Here is a 21,443-nt window from a genome sequence, read left to right as displayed (position 1 = left end):
ACAATATCCTTATTAAGCCATCCGGGCAATGTTCATATTAAGCCAATCAGGCGGTGTTGCTACAATGAGGTCTGAGGTTCGAATCTCGGCAAAGCTGAGATAAATACCTCCCTTATGTGCTAGTCACTATTCCAAAGACTAGTAGCGCCTGTGATTTACCTCCTTCGTATTGGCCTTGAGATGGGTTGACGGGGGCACTGGGGGCGAGCGTATTCGTCTTTTTGCCATAATATTAAGTCAATCAGGCAATATCCTTATTAAGCTAGCCGGGTGATAGTCTTATTAAGCCAGCCGGACAATATTCTTATTAGGGCAGCCAGGCAATAGTCTTTATGAACCAGCCGGATAATATTATTCGATCGGTCAGATAGTAAAAGATTCACAGGGCAATAAGTACAATCCTCTAGGGCAATGTCGTTAATACTACCTTATTAATCTTTTGATTATCACTACATGGCGGTCATTAAAGGGAACGACATAAGAGGTAGTTCCCCTGACTCCTTCCTTAGAATACATGGCGACCAACGAATAGTGAAACAATGCTGAGTGTTAGAGAGAGTCTCTTTGAAGCTTCATCATCTTACATGGCAGTCACGGATATGTCGCTCGATAATTAACCATCAGAACCACATCTCCACTGACTTGAACGGGTAAAAATTCGGTTGGTAATTTGATTAGTTTGAAAAAAAAATTAATTCGGTTTGATTAATTCAGTTCAATTCTATTTGGTTTGATTTAATTTTAACCGAATACTTATACCTGTGAAAGTGTGATTTAGATGAAAATTTTTCACTCGATTTGAATGAATCCATTTGGAGTTACAAACAATTAGAAGAAAGTGAAAAGTCAATTCCATTCCGACGCGTTCTAAAAGTTACAAACAATATGCTACTGACGATTCTGGTTGTTGAAACATAGAAACATATGAAGCAATTGCCTAATAGATTGGTAAAATTGATTAGGAGTTTTTTTTCACAAAGAGCTCTTTAAATTGATCAATCAATCTATTAAGAATTGTCTAATCAATTGGTTGATTGATTTGGAATGTTTTTGTGTGCTCGAGTTTAATTATCAATCTATTGATAATTTGTGTCAATCGATTGGTACACGTAGCATAGAGTTTTTTCAATCCTAAATCCACAAGTACATTTTCAATCGAAACCAATTATCTCATATTACATGAGCTTCCTCATCTCTAAGTATTCATATTCCCTAGCATATGATCTCACGATATACTCGAGTTCTAAGCTTTTGTTAAGGGCTTTTGTGCTTGGACCCTCTTGAACTTCTCTTGCCGTACATCCAATCTTTCGACTTACAAAAACTTCTTTTTGCTAAGAATTTGGTTCTCGACCTTCTTGGATTTCTTTTATCTTGCATCCGATCTTTTGACTTAATAAGAAATTCTTCTTGCCAAGAATCTGATCCACAACTTTTTTAGACTTATCTTATCCTATAATTTGTAATTTAAGTTAGATTCAACGTATTAATCTAAACTTAAATAATTATCAATCACTGAAAGTTCTTATCTAAGCATCTAAGGCATAATTACACTAACAATTTCTTACTTTTTGATATTTGACAATCTATTTAAGTTTAGATTAATTTCTAGCCTATCGTAATATCAACAAGATGATATCAATACAATAAATATAAATATTACAATATGAAGCCATAATCAACGAGCATGCAACAAGTATGAAAAATCTAATTTGTGTTTAAAAAAAAAATCATTGTTCTCAGTATAGTATGTCAAATTAATTTTTGAGGATATTTATATAATAAGGAGAACTAGACGAGCACACGAGATCTGGTTCCATGTCATTCCGAATTCTCTAAATTCATCAGCTAATTTTAATTAGTTTCAGTCAAAATCGACTGATTGATCCAGAGAGTTAAAAATAATATAGAATCATGTCTTATGTATCTATCTAATTCTCTTGATTATATATATATATATATATATATATATACTTTAAAAAAATTATTGAATTGTAGCAATCGATGGAAGTAAACGAAGATGTAGCTAAAATGGATACGGATAATTGATAAAGTTATGGTCATGTAAAAAGCTCTTGTTTTTTTTTTTTACTGTGGCCTGTGGCACGGCACCAAACACATGTCTTAGTCGGTCGAGCGTTGTGCATGCATGCTTCTGTTGTATATTAATTATTGCTGAATGAATAAAGCTCTCCATGGTCCATGCTTTCAACTTCAAGTTTTATTGCCTCTATCGCTCCTGCGATAGTGACTACCTAGCTAACTTATTGAACTACTATATTCAGCATGTGCCAATGCGTCTCCTTCCAATCTTTTGAGTAATAGAAAGTGGAATCGTTATCCTAGCGGCCCCTGAGCCTGATCTCTCAGGATTTCAGAGGGAGTAAATCACGGTGAGTGCTGGGCTAGAAAGTTGACTGGGGTCTTAGGAGTTTTTACCAGCAGACCAGGAATATTATTCCCATGTGCAACTGACGACCCTCGACCTTTGGCCATTTGAGCAAACAACCAGGCAACTTACCAGCTGATCCAGCCCATGGGGGCGTCTCCTTCCAATCTTGCTATAATGTCCGAAGGCAAATCAGCTAACCTTGAATTAGTTGGGATAAGTTAGGTTTCATAAAAAATTTTCATCGATCGTCAGAATAAACAGAAAGTGTTTACAGTGGACAACCCAAATCCTAATATCCCTTGTTTGCGAGTCTCATTTAAAGAAAAAATTCTTACAAATACGTTGTAGTTGAGAATTGAATCATGAATATCTAAATGATAACTAAACATCCTTCTATTCTACTGTAACCCAGGGACAAAGAACTCTTATATATGTGATAAAAAAAAAAATGATTCGTTCGTCTCAGTATCCACATTAATCCATTCTTAGGTCAACACGAAAGAGATAAATCACAGATGACTATTAGTTATTAGTCCAAGTGACAAGATATTAAGGAGGACATACTCGGATACATTGAATTTCGATTCCAAAATTTTAGATGACAACGCCTTATATTTTAACCACTGCACCATCAAGAGGGATATATATAATATATATATGTCACTGCACTGCGTTGTCATTACTGATTGCATGTCTCAATCACTGATTCCCGTTTGCTGGTTTTAATTTGAGCCGGTTGAGTTAGTTTAGCCTTCGCCAATCGCCGCCATGTCTTCGCTCTTCCTCCTCCTCCTCCTCCTCCTCGTTTCTGGCCTTTTCCGTTGCGGTCTCGGTCTCACCGACGACGGCCACCGCCTGCTGGAAGCCAAGGCCTACCTCTACGACCCTGACGACGCCCTCGCTGACTGGAGCCCCTCCGACGCCACCCCCTGCAACTGGACCGGCGTCTCTTGCGAAGCACCGCCGCAGTTCCCGGCGGTCGCGGCTCTCGACCTCTCCGGCCTCGGCCTCTCCGGAACATTCCCCCCGCCCCTGTGTCGCCTCCCACGGCTGCACTCCCTCTCCCTCGCTAGCAACTCCCTCAACTCCTCTCTCCTCCCCGACGCCCTCCTCGGCTGCTCCTCCCTCACCCGCCTCGACCTCTCGCAGAACTACTTCACCGGCTACGTCCCCGCAGACCTCCCCTCCCTCCTCCCTTACCTCGAGCATCTAGACCTCTCCGTCAACAACTTCTCCGGCCAGCTCCCGCACTCATTCTCCCAGTTTTCTTCCCTCCGGAGCCTCGCCGTCGTCGGCAACCTCCTCTCCGGGCCCATCCCGGCCTTCCTCTCCAATCTCTCCTCCCTCGGCGAGCTCAATCTTTCTTACAACCCCTTTGACCCCTCTCCTCTGCCTCCCTCGCTGGCCAATCTCACCTCGCTCCGCGTCCTCTGGCTCGCCAGCTGCAACATCCTCGGCCGCATTCCGCCGGAGCTCGGCCGCCTCTCCTACCTCACCGACCTCGACCTCTCCTACAACTCCCTCTCCGGGATGATTCCTGATTCCCTCGCCGGCCTCTCCTCCATTGTCCAGATCGAGCTCTACTCCAACGAACTTACGGGATTCCTCCCCGGCAGCCTCTCCAACCTCACGGAGCTCCTGTTCTTCGACGCATCCACGAACCACCTCTCGGGGAAGATACCAGAAGACGTCTTCCTTGCTCCCGAGTTGAAAAGTTTCAACCTTTACGAGAATAACCTCACCGGAGCTGTCCCCTCGACCCTCGGCGGCTGTCGCAACCTCGCCGAGCTCCGGCTGTTCTCCAACCGGCTCGTAGGACCTCTCCCGGATGAACTCGGCAAGAATTCTCCGCTTTCCTTTGTTGATCTCTCCGACAATCTGCTCTCCGGCGAGATTCCCGCCGGGATTTGCGACGGCGGCGCTCTGGAGCAACTCCTCCTGCTCGATAACTTCTTCACCGGTCCTCTGCCAGAGAGACTCGGCCAGTGTTCGACGCTCACGCGAGTCCGGCTGTCGAAAAACCGTCTCTCCGGCGAGATCCCTCCTTCATTTTGGGGTTTGCCGCAAGTCCTGCTTCTCGACCTCACCGAAAACTCCTTCACCGGGGGCATTTCCCCGTCGATCTCCGGCGCCGCCAACCTCTCTAAGCTGATGATTTCTGACAACCAATTCGACGGACGAATCCCCGACGAAATGGGAGCTCTCTCCAATCTCTACGGTTTGTCTGCGGCTAACAACCAGCTCACAGGGTCGCTCCCGGCGACCCTTCTAAACTTGGCGGAGCTCGGCCAGCTTGATCTCCACAGCAATTCCCTCTCCGGCGATATCCCAACAGACGTCGGATCATGGAAGAATCTCATCGAGCTGAACCTCGCCGACAACGAGTTCACCGGCTCAATTCCGGCGGCGCTAGGCGACCTTCCCGTGCTCAACTACGTCGATCTCTCCGACAACAAACTCACAGGGGAGATCCCAAACGAGTTGCAGAACTTGAAGACTAACCGATTGAATCTTTCAAACAACCAGCTCTCCGGCACACTGCCTCCATTTTTCGCGACGCAGATGTATAAAGACAGCTTCTTGGGCAATCCGGCACTGTGTGTGTCTGAATCTTGTGGCCGGAGAGGCGGCAGCTCAACTCACCATGGCTCCGGTCGGTGGCTTCGATCCATATTTGTACTCTTCTCCATGTCGATTCTTGCCGCGGCCGCCTGGTGCTACTGGAAGCGGCAGAAAGAGAAGCAGAAGAAGGTGAAGCTCGATACAAAGAAACCAAATTGGAAGCTAACTCCGTTCCACAAGCTCAATTTCAGCGAGCAAGAGATGCTCAATTGCCTCAACGAGGACAATGTGATCGGGGCCGGGGATTCCGGTAAGGTTTACAGAGCAACGCTGAGCGGCGGCCAGGCAGTGGCAGTGAAACAGGTACAAGAATCCTCCGGTGTCGATCATCGCAACAGATTCGAAGAGGAGGCGGCGGCATTGGGGAAGATTATGCACAAGAACATCGCGAAGCTGTGGTGCTGTTGCATCCACAACGACTCTAAGTTGCTGGTTTACGAGTACATGCCCAACGGAAACTTAGGCGACTTGCTGCACAGCTCCAATAGCCGGCTGCTGGACTGGCCGGCGAGGTATAAGATCGCCGTCGGCGCAGCTGCGGGGCTGTCGTACCTGCACCACGATTGCGTTCCGCCGATCATTCACAGAGATGTGAAGTCCAACAACATACTGCTGGATGAAGAATTTGAGGCCAAAATCGCAATGTCAATTAGCGCAAGCTCAGGCGGATACATTGCCCCAGGTAATTTGCTATTCCAGCTAGTTTCTACGACTCTCTTCTGCCATTGATAGATCTTCATACGGTGCAGAGTACGCGTACACGAGGCACGTAAACGAGAAAAGCGATGTCTATAGCTTCGGGGTTGTTATACTCGAGCTAGTAACGGGAAGACGCGGTGTGGATCCAGAGCCGGGGGAGAAGGATTTGGTGAAGTGGACTTGTAACGTAACGAGCCGAAAAGGAGTGGATCATGTGTTGGATCCCAAGCTTGATTTGTGCTTCCAGGAAGAGATTCGCAAAGTGCTCAATGTTGGACTCCTCTGCACCAGCTACCTCCCGATCAATCGGCCGCCGATGAGGAGGGTCGTGAACATGCTGCTTGAGGCTGCCCCTCAACGCAGGCTGAAGCCTGCAAACACATCATATAAGGCGTTTATAGCTACTAGCGCTATTTGATTTGGATTTAAAGTTTATGTTCAAGTCACATGTGAATCCATATAGCCTGTGGAGAAGGGAACCAGAATGTTAACAAGAACAATACGATAAATTAATAAAACAAATGGTGATAATTTTGGTGGCGTAGGTCGTGTGGCACGAGGAGCATTGCGGGTCGCTGTATGCCCGTGAACGCCCTGCATTCTAAACGTCACACCTGGTGAGGTGGCTGAGGCATGTCATGCCCGCGCCAGGCACGGCCCTAAGGTGCACCAGGCTGGACGAGGGCGATTGTTTGTACGACCCATTTGTCACATCTGCTCAGGGACTTACATGGTTAGGTAACATGGTCCCTACCAGCTACAGAATAGAATAATTTAATCTAAATTAAAGGTGCAAATGAGTCAAGTCATGACTTCGTGAACGACTTGATCAAAGCTCAACTCGAGTTCAAATTTGATTAAACTTGAATCAGTTCATTTAACATTCGAAGCGAGCTCGAACTCATTTAACACTAACTGGAAGGCTCGTCGAGTCTTATCAAAACAGATTAATTTAATAATTAAAATTATTATTACTTTTTAAAATGATAGTTAAGGAGTTTGTGACTAGAAAATATGTATTTGAAATCTAAAGTTTGAATTCCTTGAATAGGCTTTTAATTTATTTTTCCAAGTCAAGCTCGAGCTCGGCTTGAGCTTGACTTCAGCTAGACTCGAGCTCAAGCTCAAACTCACAAGCTCAATCGAGCTCAAGCTCAAGTCGAGCCTATGTAATTTTCTCGAACTCGACTCGATTACAACCCTAATCTAGACTCCCCAGTCCATTGGGAAACCTAATTACCAAGCTCTTTTTAATTAGACATCTGTACAAACTTGATGGTAAAAGATAAATACGCTCACCCCAACGTCCCCGTCAATTCGTGCCAGAACTAACACAGAAAAGGTAAATCACAGACGATTATTAATCTTTGAAATAATGACTAACACATCAAGAAAACATGACATCTATACAAACTTGAAAAGATAGAGTCATATTCGTATTGAGTCCGGATCAAATTTTAACAATTTTCCATTCTATATGACTAGTGGCAAATAAATATCTTTTTCATTAAATAAAATGACCCTGCCGGGGTATACAGAGACAAAACGAAGCTCGAGTCCATGGACTAGTAATAAACAATTTTAATAGATAGTATTATAGCTATTTAGTAGAGTTGCTTATTCATACAGATCGTTATTCATGTTACAAATCTATCAAAATTTCTTGGTATCATTAAATTTAAATCATAATTAATTGTTTTTATCTTTACCTTGTTGCCGAACAATTTTAGTATTAGTAATCCTTCTTGCCTTTCATCATCTTCCTTTTATTGGCATCCAGATATCGTTTTCTCATCTTAACAGATTTTGGTGTTACCTGATGGACTCAAACATCAGTAGCAAATATATATATCTATCAACATAAGACTGAAAAGAGTTAATTTAAAGATCTACCTCGATGAGCTCATCCGAAGCAACATAACCGATGGCCTCTTCTAGGGTCATCTGCACATTGTATTACCAAAATATTGAGGGACATTCCAGGAAATATCTCAGGTTTTGCTGAAAGCAAATTCTAGACAATTTGGGCATTCTTTAGACGATCTAGCTATTTAACTCAATATCGCTTAGCTTGAATATTATTAAAAACGAACATGATCTACATTTAAGTGTTTCAAGAAAGGGAAAAGACAAGAACATAAAAGAATATAAGAAACCAACGAGCTTCCAAGAAAGGATGAGATAGAGTAGTAGCCACAATTTCCCTTTTATGAGAACAATAAAAGAAAATGGGTGGTGTTAAGTTCTAAGCAAAACTAAGAATAAGGATAGAACAGCTCGTGATGAATTATCACTAGTATGTAAATACAAAATCAAAGAATGAAGAATCCTAATTACAGGGATTGGGATTTTTTTCCACTAGAGCCAACATGGAAGAAATAAATTAGAACCAATGCACACACACAATTAAACTGCAAAACAGAGGGATGAAATTCCTGAAAGGAAAGTCGAATAGAAATGTGAGCATACCAAACGAGGTGGGGAAAGCTTGACGTTCTCATCCTTTCCAGGTGCTCGGATGTTTGTCAACTCTTTCGTCCTCACAGGGTTTATCTAGCCATGGTTATTGTTGCACATTAATCACAGATGCAATTAAAATAGCAATAAGCTACCACAATTATTTGAGCATATTCCACTTACATCAAGGTCATTATCACGTGAATGTTCACCAACGATCATACCCTCGTATGTCTTCACTCAACAAAGAACAGGTAAGAAGTATGTTAGTCTAATTTCCAATGGAAACAATGCATTGTGAACAGGTCATATCAAGGAATCACCTCCATTCCAGGTGAGACAAAGAGTGTTCCACGAGCTTCTAAACTCATGAGTGCATGCGCAGTGATAATTCCTTTACCACAAGATACCTGTTAAAGAGACAAACAGATAACTACAACATTAGTAGGAACTGTAAGAACTAGTAATAGTTCTATAGTTACCCTTTTCCTGGTTCCATGTTTTCACAAATTTAACATGACAAGTTTGGTAAAGTATTTGTACCCATTTGGGCAAATATAAATCTGCTTCCCAGATTCCTTAAATAAGGAAAATTGTGGTATAGATGGGTTTCATGTTTTGATGTCTTACTATATATATATATATATATAATCCAGGTATTCAACTCTTTGAAACGACTAATTCTGGAGATGACCGACCTGGCCCCGCAAAAATTTGCCAATGACCACCAAAGTAAATCCAGAAGCACTTGCGAAGGCCCATCCAAGCGGCCAGTGTTCTTAGGGTTGTCATCTTACTTAATATACTTGATCAATTAAAACAAGGGCTCAACATACAAAATCAAATGGAAGAATAACAAAGATACACAATCTAGAAATGGTAAATGCTATGTGTATATAAAAATGATATATAACTATTAATCAAACTCGACCTGTGCACAATTGAACTGATTCCATACTGAGATATGCAAAAAATCAATTATAAACTAGGATAGTTTCTAAATAGAATCAAAATACCAAATCTCACAAATATATAGGACATAATGCAAGGTCTTGCAATCCAACAGACCAAAGAATATCGGCTGCTAAAAGAAAACTTACTAGTACTCCTTTCCTGACATTACCAAGCTGACCCCGATGCTTGGAATAGGCTGCATAAGCAAAGTAGGAGAGATTGGAACCATAATCAGTCAGTAAATTTTGCCACCATGTACCATAGACATTTAACCGGTAATGTAAGTCCAAGGTATAAACTGCAATAACTAGTCTAGCAACCAATATATATAAAAGTTTACTCTTAAAAAAAAAAGGATTATGATTGTAAGCACGTCTAAATGATATACTTAATTTGGATAAGGTAGGCTGACAATGTATACTGAAAATGGATATCATTTTAATCACACTTTCAGCAATAACTTAATATATGTCAGTAGTAGCAGAGTGGGTCAAAATAGTTACTAGGAAAAGTGATGTTTAAATACTAGCAGTTGTATTCTGCTTAGCAATCTGCTAGACCAACATATAACTCTTGTGGTCTTTGAATTTATCTTGATTCAAACACAGACACTGATAGAACTAGAATAGATATTTTTTGTTTCTTACTCATAAGGGCCAATATCCTTGATTTTCTGTTGGTCCCTAATCTTGAACTTCCTTTGGCATAGACAAAAATTCCATTATGGTTCTTAGCTAATTCATGGGAAGGCTTAAAACTCCAAAGCCAAGGTGCACAGAAGAAACTTATACACCAATTATTTGATTAGTTTTCTGTTTATCTATTGATGCAGGTAATTAACCTTAGGATCTCATTCCCCAGCAACAAACAGAATATAACTCAGCCTCAAAAAACCATTGATCCACATGCTTATAATATGAGAATAATGCCTTCTCCTGTGAAGCTTAATGAACCACAATAAGGCTTAAGTTCTGTGCCCATCTTACTTTGTGGCAAAGTTCACTCGAATTCAACTACATTTGATGCTTAGGGACCAAAGTTTGCTGAAATTCCAAATGCATGTCTAAGTATACACCAATGAACCAGATTAAATTCTCAATAAGATCCACGATTCATGAAGCTGATTATCTTCTGTAAGAACACTGAAAGATATTCACAGAACCTAATTTCAGGAGGATAAAGAGTTAGAACAGGTAATATCATTCTTGGATGACTGTGTGATATTTATTTCAGTTATATATCTGTGTGTATATACACGTGTGTGCAATTTTTGGAATGTAACAAACTGGTTCTCTCTTTTCCACCACAGTTGCTCTATATCTACTAAGGTGATTCAACATGAATTTTACAACTCAAACAAGATATTTATATGACAAACTAGCAAAGAAAAAAAATGAAAATTTTGGACCTACATATCAAAAAATATATTTTTGGCAACTACTTCAAAAATCTAGAGGCTAATCCATTTTACTGTAAAAAATTGTGTCATAACCTTTAAAGGTCACAACAATCAATAAATTATGTATGGACATACTTAAGAAAGCGCGATGCATGAAGCCAGTGCCACGAGTGTCGGTGCTAAATACACTTCTATACCCAACTAGGCCCCTGCATTGAAGAAATTTACATGAATGACACATTTAATTTGGAAAGAACATGAATGTAAAACAGAAAGATTGAGATATACGGTTTATATTTGGCAAACTGACAAAAATGATTTATAGTAAACCCCAGCAACTAACCTAGATGGGCAAGTCAAAGACATTCTAGTCCTTCCACTAGTCCCTGGAACAGGACCCATGTCCGTCACCTCAGCTCGCCTATGAGAAAGGGCTTCCATGACAAGCCCAACATGCTCATCATTAATCTGTAAGAGCAAAGATATTCATTGTTCCTTTGCTAGAAGATGATTTCCAGTAGGCAAAGTTGCCCATGTGAATACCTCAATAGTTACTTCTTCTATAGGTTCTAGCTTCTGACCTTTTTCAGTTTTATACCTGTAAGAGTTTCATAATCTCATCAACAGAATCCAAGATGAAATATTGAGAAAAAACCTATAAAATACTGAAAATACAAGGTTAAAATTTGTCAAGTAATTGAAAAATTAAAAGAAACTTCACACAGGGAACAAGCAGGTTAATCTATGACTGAATAATGTGCATTTTATGTGAATTTTTTCAAAAAGTTCAGATGCCAAAGCAGATTAAACGTGCACACAGGGAACAAGTAGTTTCACACGATTAATGTTAACACTTTCCCATTAATGTTAACACTTTCCCAAAGGAAAATGCTCAGTGGTAGAACATCCTCCAATACTTCCCAGTACAGATATAAAATGAAAGCAAATGACAGTAACCCTACTTAGAGAACATGCAATGCAATCAGTAAAGTCAAATCCATTAATTTTTGGTATACTCTAATTATGATTTCAGAGTAGGCCAACTGCAATGTTTCAATAATAATTAAACAGTTCAAAGACATGAAAAAAGTAATCTAACTATGCATCCACACAATATACACCCATCATAACTTTTATGACCACTACTATGTGAAATATGCAAATACTGGCAGCTACTTTACAGAATTAGATATATGTATGTAATTAGAGAAAGAGAATGGCAAGATGAATGTGTAGAGTACCAAAAAGAATAAAATAACAATACCAGCAGTAAAGAGCTTTTGTTTAGCTTCAATGGTTGATAAAATTAGAGAAACATGTTCAAAGAAGACCAATCAATCCAATAATCAGAAGAGTTGAATTTGTTAGAGAATAAGATGTAGTAGAGATAGGGAGACCCCGACAATATTAGTTGGGCAAAAATCAAAAGAGTACCCCAAATTAAAAGAAACATTAAATGGGTGCCTCTTTTTCAAAAAAAAAAAAAATCAAAAGGGTGCCTCAAATATCCCTTATCCCAACATTGTTATAGCAGCTACAGGTTGCTGCTACAATGTGTAGAAACCACTAAATAACTTCTACAACATTGTTCTTTATTTCCAACGCTAGGCAGCTGCAACTAGTTGTTATAATATGTAAAAGCTATTATGTAACTACCACAACATGTAACACCTAATACAATATTGTTGTAGTGTTGTAGTAGTTATTTAGTAGTTTCTACAACTGTTTTAAAGTGATTTTGATTAATTGAAAGTGATTTTGATGAAGTTTAGACAATTTTGATGTGTTCAGAAGGCCGCAGAATAAGAGATATTTTCAGGATAAAATAACTGATGGAGCACCCTTTTGACTTTTTTTTGAAAAAAGGGCATCCTTTGACTTTAAAAAAAAATGCTCTTTTGATGATTTGTAAAATTTGGGGCGCTTTTTGATTTTTGCCCATATTAGTTAACCACATAAGAAAAATGTTCAATTTAATCTGGATGACATTATTGTGTGGCCTTGCATAGAGCCTAATGGAGAGAAAAAACCAAGTTTATATCATGCGAAAAATAAGATACGTAGATGTAGTGGAAAATAAGAGGCACCAAACTGCAACAACAGGAATCTCCTAACATTAACAAATGGGATACAATCAACCAAAAGATTTAAATAAATTCAAGTGCAAGAGCTCACATCACTCTTGGAGGTGAAACAGAGAGTTCGAATCCTTCACGCCTCATATTTTCAATTAAAATACCTGAAAATATCAAAAAAAATAAAAATAAAAATGTTTAGACAAACTAGAAACAAGATACAAAAGAAAATCAAATGGCAATGAGATTGCTATGATGGCATATACAACCTAACTGGAGTTCACCCCTTCCCTGGACTTCAAATGATTCTGATACTTGTCCAGGAAGAACATTTATTGCAAGATTTGTTTCAGCTTCTGCCAAAAGTCGATCACCGATTTTACCTCCAGTCAACTGCGATTTTCTTATAACTCATTAAGCAAGATAAGGACTGCTGGAAAGCAAAATCAATGGTTGCCGAGGAAATGCAATCGGAGCATGACAGCCACTAAGTTTTTAAAAAAATGAAGACATACAGATAGCACACAAACCAACTACATAATTCCAGTATGCAGATGCATATGCAGCCTATATTTTACAAACCAACATTAGTTATATTGGCACAGCGCATATATTGTGTGGAATAATACAATTTTATGTCCACTAACTAAAATATCCAATTAATCAATTTAAATAATCTCTCTATCTATGTAACATCACCTTAAGATATCTGCAAGTACATAAAAAATATTTTGTACATGAATCTCAGAAAATTTGCATAACATATAAAAATGCATGTTACTAATTGACAAAACCAACACAAAATCCAATATACATAATGGCCAAACAAAACATCAAACATGCATTTTATTCATCCATTTTGGGGAAAAAATTTGATCAAATCAAAAATTAATTTCCTAGATGACTTGGACTTCAATATGCTTGGAATTGGTTACCATGCATAATCAGCTTGTGGTTATAACTCATGTGAATGTTATGTTTTCCCCACTGCATAAGAGTATGTAACCATGTAAGCAGCTTATGCTAGACTTTAGCAATGAGAAGCACCATGATATGCGTTATCATGTAGTAACAGTCTTCGAAAAGACTAGAGGCATGAATTGTACAAATGTTGGCTAGGACCAGCAGTCCATTAACAGAAGGAATGATTTGAGCAAGAGGATTCAAAGTAGACATGTCTCTCCAAATCTCAATAGCAAAGGACACTAAAAGGGGCATATGGAAATAATGCATTGTATGCCTTTTAAATAACAAATGGTTTTATACTACATACATGTGTCCATGCTTTTCAAATAACAAATGGTTTTATGCTACATACATGTGTCCCATCACGGCCAGCCAATGGGGAATCATTCACACCAAAAGTCATTGATATTGTTGGAGGGTCCAATTGAACGGTCGGTAGTGCAGTAGTTACCTGCAACACAATCAGCTCTCAGCAGACAAGTTCAAAAAAGTAAGTTAAAATCTCATCAGTTAGCAAACATCTAAATATTCAAACAATAAAACATGTAATTTCATGAAACAGATAGGAGACTTGCAGACCAAACATCCCTTTATTTTGAGAAACAACATGCATCATATCTCACAAAACAGTATTAATCAATTTAGAGATCAGAAACATGTGTCCAATGATCTAAATCAGAACCACAACATTTTTTTAGCAAGATTCACTTCTCAGTTTAGTTATTTCGTTTACTCATGCACTTGAGTGATTGAGTCACACTCTATTTTGATCTGTCATATGTGAAGCAACAGAAAAGGATTCTAAAATAGGATTTATGTGGCAAAAATAATTGGAACATAGTACCATAACACCAATAAACATGAGGAGTACAAAAGAAAAGTATCATTTTCATTTGGAATGATTTTCTTAACATAACAGAAACCAAAACGCATAAAACCTCAATATTTGCTACAGTGTGACCAATTGAAGGACTTGTTAAACCAGCCACGGAGATGATATCACCAGCTCCAGCACTGTCAATCATGATGATACTTGTTCCTTTCTTTTTCATAAGTTTGGTTACCTACATGGTAGTCAAAGGAAAAAAAAGGTTCAGACTGGTTGAACATTGCCCTGAAAACTAGATTCTGATACAAGGAACTAAAGCAAAGTAACTTTGCTAATACCTTTCCTTCCTCAATCTTCTCAACTCCACCATCTGTACATCTAAGGCCTTGTATCTTGTCTCCTACATGGATAGCTCCAGATGATATACGCCCAGTCAATATCCGCCCAAGATAAAAATCACGCTCCATCATGGAGACCTGCAAAGATACGATTAATATTTCAGAGAATTGAAAAGAAAAAAAAAAAAAACCTCTCACAATACCTTCAGTTAAGAGAGTAAATCTTTTTTTTGTATAATTAGAGAAAATATATGTAATGATAATTTGTTCCATTTAGCCAATCGATCCTACAATAGTAGGGCTTGAATCCTTATTCAATATAATCTTTCAATTTTCTAATTTCAAGCTGTTGTCTGAATGATAGAGTTATATTGCTTGAAATTGGACTTTGACAGAAGTATATACCAACTATTTGCATTACAACAGAACAAGAATATAATGTTCGCTGGACTGAATAAAGGAAAACACAATCTGTGCTAAAAGCATTAGATTAATAGGGTTGGTGGCATAGAGAGCATTCCCACACTGATATTTTAGGTTTGGATTTCTACATTGCCTAATTTATGCTTTTGTGAGCTCTTTGCAATATGTTTGGCATAGGTAACATCTATACTCCAGCTCATAGTTATTTAAGATGTGAGGCACCAACAAATGCATAGGTAGTGAGGCGCATGCAAGGCGCTCTTGGTATAAATTTTTACAATTCACACATACTAACAAAATTATAGTCCATAAAATATTAAACAATAATATAAATATAAAATTCACTAGCAAATAAATAAGTTATGTGCATAATTCAATTTTTTTTAAAAAAAACTTAAAATATCTAAATCTTCATCATCTTCTTCAATCATATCATTATCATCATCACCACTAGATGTTTTAGATTTGTATAGCTGAATCTTCATCGGTTTCCTCAAGACTGATTTCTTCCTCCTCTCACAAGGCGCATGCTTAGGGCGCACACGCCTAGCTGCACCTTCCACCTAGGCATAGCCAAGAGAGTACCTTTAATAACTATGCTCCAGCTTTTTGAGGGGAGTGTTAGAGGTTTGATGGTATATTGGGTTTAGTCCCACATTACATTCTAGGTTTATGTTTTCTACATTGTGCTATATATATACATGTAATTAGTATATTACACTAAGCTCCTCTTCAAAATTAAACTAATAGTAGATTAGTAGATAACACAAATGGTAAGCATTTGAAATATAACATGCAACTTCTAAGATGATTGAACTAACCAGCATTTGAAAAGGAGCTTCAACATTTGCTGAAGGTGGAGGAACATGACTTGTGATGGCATCAAGCAAAGGTGACATATTCCGTGCATCGACTGCAGGATCTTTTGTGAATGTTGATGAAGCCCAACCTTCTTTTGCAGATGCATAAAGAACAGGAAAATCCAGTTGTTCCTCTGTAAACCCAAAATCAAAGGAACTTAACCAGGACGAAAAAATATATCAGCACATATAATGTCTAGCATATTTTTCCTTGGATGTCAACAGACCTGTAGCACCGAGATTTGCAAAAAGATCAAATACCAAACTCTCAACCTCATTGCAAGTCTCCTCCGACACTACCAAAGAACAACATCAAATTTATGTTTGTGGAAATCCAATAAAATCTCAGCGGACTATGTGTGAAGAACAGGAGTGACCAAATAAACTTATTAACCAGAAATGAAGAATAACTAACAAATAGATAAACTAAGCAAAGTACTCTGTGTGCTAACAAAGCAGGAAAGCATACAGACATAGCAACAATAAAATATTTAAAGAGGATATTTGTATACAGTTAACATGAATGGAAATAAAACTACCTGCCTTACAACACATATAACAAAATAGAAATACATTCACTCCCCATCAAAGAGAAAGAGATTCTTTTTACGTCACTGATTAACTCTTAGGAATTCTTTCTTAAAACATTTCTGATTTTTCAGTCATAACCTAATACATTCTCTCATGGAGAAACCTTTTGTATATTGATCATGGGTCTGCTGATTCAACCAGTTATATCAACAATCTGTGTCAGGCCAAAGCTATGCCAACAAATGCTAAAATGGAGAAACAGAGAACCAATCAAACACGAAGAAAGGGGTCAACAATCAACATCAATGTACACAAGACAGGTGGAGTAACAGATCATTGCAGAAACAACCATACGTATTCTCACCCATGTATTCTCCCAAGTGTGCTCAGAACTGGATCACAAACTGAGACACAACTATGGAAAGAAACAGCAATCAATTGGCCATGTCATACACCGGAAGATGATACACAAAAAGTTCAAGGACAATGATCACATCAGACAACATCATCCATGCAGAACTATTTTACCATCTCTACTATAAGTATGCAATTGTATCTTTATTATTCATAGTAATGTTTGTCATAGATATCCCAAGTCAAACCACTCAAAATAGTAAGCCTAGAAAAATGGTTTTGCAAGGTCAGATCAGCATATAATGTTTTTATAATTTGACATTAGTTGGGGCAATGTAGATCATCTTTTACCATTTTTTCCAAATTACTGTCAGTAAATTCAATGGCATCCCAATAGCTTCAATTCCTAGAGAGTTCCAATTTCATCAAAACAGTAAGCCTAGAAAAATGGTTTTGCAAGGTCAGATCAGCATATAAAGTTTTTATAACTTGATATTAGTTGGGGCAAAGTAGATCATTTTTTCCAAATTACTGTCTGTAAATCCAATGGCATCCCACTAGTTTCAATTCCTAGAAAGTTCCAATTTCATCAACTAAAGATTTCAGTTTTAACTAAAGAAATGTAACATATCAACAAAATCCTACCCTAAAAGCAAGTTTAACACTCCAATACCAACAAGTATAACCACCTATCATTCTTGATTCTCAAAAGACATGCAAATTGCTTTTTAAAAAAAATTGTTGATCCACCTAATTCAATCCTTTCTCAAAAATATGATAATTAGGAAGTATAAACAAAATTGAGAAGTAAACAATCTAGCTTCACTTATGGGACTGTAAGAATGCAGTATAGATGTAGATAAAGAAAGAAACTCTTAGCAAGCTCAGCATGCAAAAATATCATGCACTTGTTCTCAAAATGATACAGAAGCATAGTGCACCTAGCTTTTTCTTTTAGGTCAGCCATGAAAATAGATAAGCTTTATGGAGAATTTATGTAAAAAATCCTACTATATGCAGGAGCATCCCTATCTTTGAAAATAACCCAAGGGTGCTCCTAGCACCTTGCCCTCCTTGTTTTATCCCTTGTTTTGCCCACAATGTATTTCAAGAAAGCAAAAGGGGAAGCCCAATCCAACCAAAATGTTAAGGCACTTAGGTGGAGGGCCTTTTAATGCTTATGCATGTTTAGGCGAGTCACATTTAGCAATATGAAATAAAGGAAACTAATTTCTTGCTCTCTTCAACATTCACCATGTGTAATACTTAAAATTTGACAAAGAATTGCATGAGACATTACTTATTTTTGCATCCAACAGCTCCCTGGATCAGTTCTTAAATGATAAAACAGAACGAGCTAATTAATAAATCTTGACTTCTTGGAATCCTTTACTCATGAGTGCATTCAAGAGTAGAAAGTGTTTTTGATCAAGCCAAGTGCAATGCTAATTTGCGGTTTATAATCAGAGCAAGCAAAGTGCAATGCTTGGTTGCAGACCTAACACGACCATTTTCATCTACTTTGATCTCAAATACACCCTGGGTATGCTAGGCAACAATATCAAAATACACACAACACACATTTGACCGTAAATCTTTTTTTATAATGTAAAATGGACTTCTTGCCTTTTTTTTTTTGTAATGCAATAATTTCTTGCCAGCAATCACAGCTATAATAAGTCTTGATATGCACAGTATGAACTCAAGAGTAAACTAAATTCAGAGTAGAGGCTAAATGGGGAACAAGGCACCAGCCATGTATGCATAATTTCCAAAAACAGAATTCTGACGTTGATCCTGAAAAATAGGATATTCTGTGGGAATTGCAAGGACTAGTATTTAAAAAAAATGGTGATGCATAGTATCAAAGACTGAATCTAAGGGCTTCGAAAAGCAATAGCTGGTGCCCACTGGTAAACATAATTTGGCTGCAGCAGTGAATAAGGAATTGCTATGCATACCTGAAGGCCTGTCAACTTTGTTTAGTAGTAGTATTGGACGCAAACCATGCTTCAATGCCTTTGCAAGAACAAATTTTGTCTGTGCTAAAGGACCTTCCCCAGCATCAACAACCAAGACAGCTCCTTCAACCATGCCAACAACTCTTTCAACCTATAGAAGAAAGGTGAGTTAAATGTACAACTATTCGAAGCAGAATAGTAACAACCATCTGAAAAAAAAAACAATATTCACTGACCTCGCCACCAAAATCAGCATGCCCAGGTGTATCAACCATGTTGAGCTCGTTATCCTTCCAAGAAATAGAAGTAACCTAAAAGCACAGAGATGTCAAATGTCAAGACTAAGAAACAATAATCAAGTTGTTTAATGCATTAACTTCGACACTAGGTTGAATAAAATACCCTAGCAGCAGAATTCGAACCTTCTAATCCCAGAGGAAAGGAGAAAATTGGTGGGAGGGCGTACCTTGGAGGCAATAGTGATGCCGCGTTCTCGCTCGAGTGTGATGGAATCAAGAGCGCGCTCGTGAGGGATGTCGGCGCCGCACTGGCGCAAGAGCCGGTCCATGAGGGTCGTCTTCCCGTGGTCAACGTGGGCGATGACGGCGACGTTACGGATCCTGCTAGGGTCCATCGAGCTTCCGAGTGCGAAGGCGGACGCCGGAGAGGAGGCAGCTGCGGAGGAGAAGCAACGATGGGGCGAAGAAATAAAAGAGGAGGAGGAAGCGACTCTGGAATAGAAGCGTAAAGGGGAAGCTGGGGCGGATAATAAGGGCTTGAGTTGCTGACGGCCCTCCGAGCGAAGGGCTCGCATAAGTAGAGCGGCGGCCATTATTCCTATTTCCTTATAGTTTCGCCGACGAGCGGGCCTGTCGCCGGAGTTGGTTTCGCGCCGGCGTTGCTCTCCTCCGAGTGGCTCGGGCGGTGATTGGCTTCGAACTTCGAAGGAAGGGTTTTGTTCGTCGATTATATATTCGTATTAGGCATCCATCTAAATGGGCCCTTTCATAGGCCTAGCAAATGGTCCAAGGCTCCAAGCCCAGCACTGATTTCAGGTTTGGGCCTTTGGCTGGGTCGGTCAATTTTTTAAAATATCTGGTCAAAACGGAATAAATCATCTGGAAAATGATTTTAAAAATCATTCGGTAGAATAGAATTATATTTGTGATTCGTATATTTCTAACAATAATAAATCATGCATATATATACATATATGAGAAGATATGAACTTTGCAAAGCTATATAAAATAAAATCATAGCTAGTTATTTATTTACGCAAATTTATTTAATTTAGATAGTTTTTGTTGTCAAAAAGCTAAAATTTTTGAAGAAAAAAATTCATTCGATTTGATGTATAATCAATAAAAGTAATATATAATTACAAGGAAAAAAATTAACTTTAACTCTCTTTATATTTTTTATCCAGTAGCATTTTGTTCTCTTATATTTAAAAAATAACATTTAATTTTTTTTACCAACGTTAAATGTGTAAAAATTGTAAAAAGAAAAAATATATTAAATTTATTGATAATTTAAGTTTTTCTTTTTTAATATGTGAACTAATTCTAAATAATCAAGGGCTAATTGATATTTCCATATGTGCATGACTGATGATTTAATTAAAATCAATAAATTATACCTCACATCCAATAATATATAAAAATTAATACTTGATTATATAAATAAAATAAAATTAAGTAATTTAAAATATTTTTTTTTATTACCCTGACTATGCAGCTTTCAAATATAATGTATAATAATTATTTTTTTCACTTTCTCCTCTAAATTTAAAATTTTAAATCTGCCTCTGTATTATATAAAATTTCATGAAAAATAGGTAAAGGTATATTTTTTTTTCTTACACGAAAGTAAATCTTTTTTAACTCTTTTACTTTCTCATGTATGCACACGAGCCTCACATTTATATCATCATTGACTTAATCGTTAAAAAGGATAACACCAACAATACTAATCCTCAGTTGACAATCTTTGTTTTGCAGGACACAGAGAGCAGACGCATCGACAAACCGACATCCACCACATATCCGAGCGAGTGATGAAGAGCATTATCACTGGATGCTTCTATATATTTTTTTATCCTTGTATGTATATTTTTCTCTCTGTGTATCCAACTAATTAATAATTAAAATATTATTATTTTAAATACTAGGCATTATGCTACTGGGTAGGAACTAGAAAATATAAGGAGTTACAGGGTTAAAAGATTTTTTTTTCCCAAATTAAAACTTCAAAAAATAAGTAAAGTATAATTGAAATTTTAATGAACTTCTGTCAAATCTGACAATATCGAATTCTACAGGCAAAAGGTGAGAGCAGGCACGTCCTTCATATTTCATAAAAAAATATGCGGGATGTCTGCCTATTGTTTATTTAAATTACCGGCTTAAAATCTGCCTAGACATTCCCTTATCATAGATTTGCATGGAGACGGGTTCACTCGCCGGGCAGCTGCTAAGAAATACGATCAAGAAAACATGGATAAAATATTACCAAATGGTGAAAAAACAGGATAAAAATTTTTGAAAAATAAAATTTATTTATTTATAGAAGGAAATAGTATGT

General features: G+C 38.0%; 2 protein-coding genes across 2 annotated transcripts; one reads left to right on the top strand and one right to left on the bottom strand.

Moving 5' to 3' along the window:
• The first annotated feature begins 3,052 nt into the window (after positions 1–3,052).
• Positions 3,053–6,244, top strand: LOC122044956 (receptor-like protein kinase HSL1). Its single transcript, XM_042604987.1, has 2 exons — positions 3,053–5,696; positions 5,764–6,244. Exons 1-2 carry the CDS (start codon positions 3,161–3,163, stop codon positions 6,129–6,131), a joined length of 2,904 nt encoding a protein of 967 aa, XP_042460921.1. The 5' UTR covers positions 3,053–3,160; the 3' UTR covers positions 6,132–6,244.
• Positions 6,245–7,195: 951 nt separating this feature from the next.
• Positions 7,196–19,803, bottom strand: LOC122044955 (50S ribosomal subunit assembly factor BipA-like). The gene is made up of 19 exons (XM_042604986.1): positions 19,327–19,803; positions 19,097–19,171; positions 18,861–19,011; positions 16,242–16,310; positions 15,976–16,148; positions 14,732–14,869; positions 14,503–14,628; positions 13,917–14,015; positions 12,868–12,991; positions 12,699–12,762; positions 11,067–11,121; positions 10,867–10,991; positions 10,659–10,732; positions 9,271–9,320; positions 8,494–8,580; positions 8,354–8,404; positions 8,183–8,266; positions 7,607–7,657; positions 7,196–7,529 (listed from the first exon to the last, which is right to left on the bottom strand). The coding sequence occupies exons 1-19, from the start codon at positions 19,690–19,692 to the stop codon at positions 7,446–7,448; spliced, it is 2,046 nt and encodes a 681-aa protein (XP_042460920.1). The 5' UTR covers positions 19,693–19,803; the 3' UTR covers positions 7,196–7,445.
• Positions 19,804–21,443: the final 1,640 nt, after the last annotated feature.

Source organism: Zingiber officinale, chromosome 2B, assembly GCF_018446385.1.
Source record: "Zingiber officinale cultivar Zhangliang chromosome 2B, Zo_v1.1, whole genome shotgun sequence".
Taxonomy (NCBI): domain Eukaryota; kingdom Viridiplantae; phylum Streptophyta; class Magnoliopsida; order Zingiberales; family Zingiberaceae; genus Zingiber; species Zingiber officinale.
Note: the sequence above shows the minus strand (reverse complement) of the source record. Positions and strands in the feature narration are given on the sequence as shown.

Excerpts from the sequence above, each read along its gene's own strand:
- LOC122044956 (XM_042604987.1), top strand. The coding sequence starts at position 3,161 with ATGTCTTCGCTCTTCCTCCTCCTCCTCCTCCTCCTCGTTTCTGGCCTT. Across the intron at positions 5,697-5,763 it reads AGGCGGATACATTGCCCCAG|AGTACGCGTACACGAGGCAC; the intron begins GTAATTTGCTAT and ends CATACGGTGCAG.
- LOC122044955 (XM_042604986.1), bottom strand. The coding sequence starts at position 19,692 with ATGGCCGCCGCTCTACTTATGCGAGCCCTTCGCTCGGAGGGCCGTCAG. Across the intron at positions 19,012-19,096 it reads ATGCTGATTTTGGTGGCGAG|GTTGAAAGAGTTGTTGGCAT; the intron begins GTCAGTGAATAT and ends TTTCTTCTATAG. Across the intron at positions 12,992-13,916 it reads CTGGCCGTGATGGGACACAT|TTGACTGGAGGTAAAATCGG; the intron begins GTATGTAGCATA and ends AGAAAATCGCAG.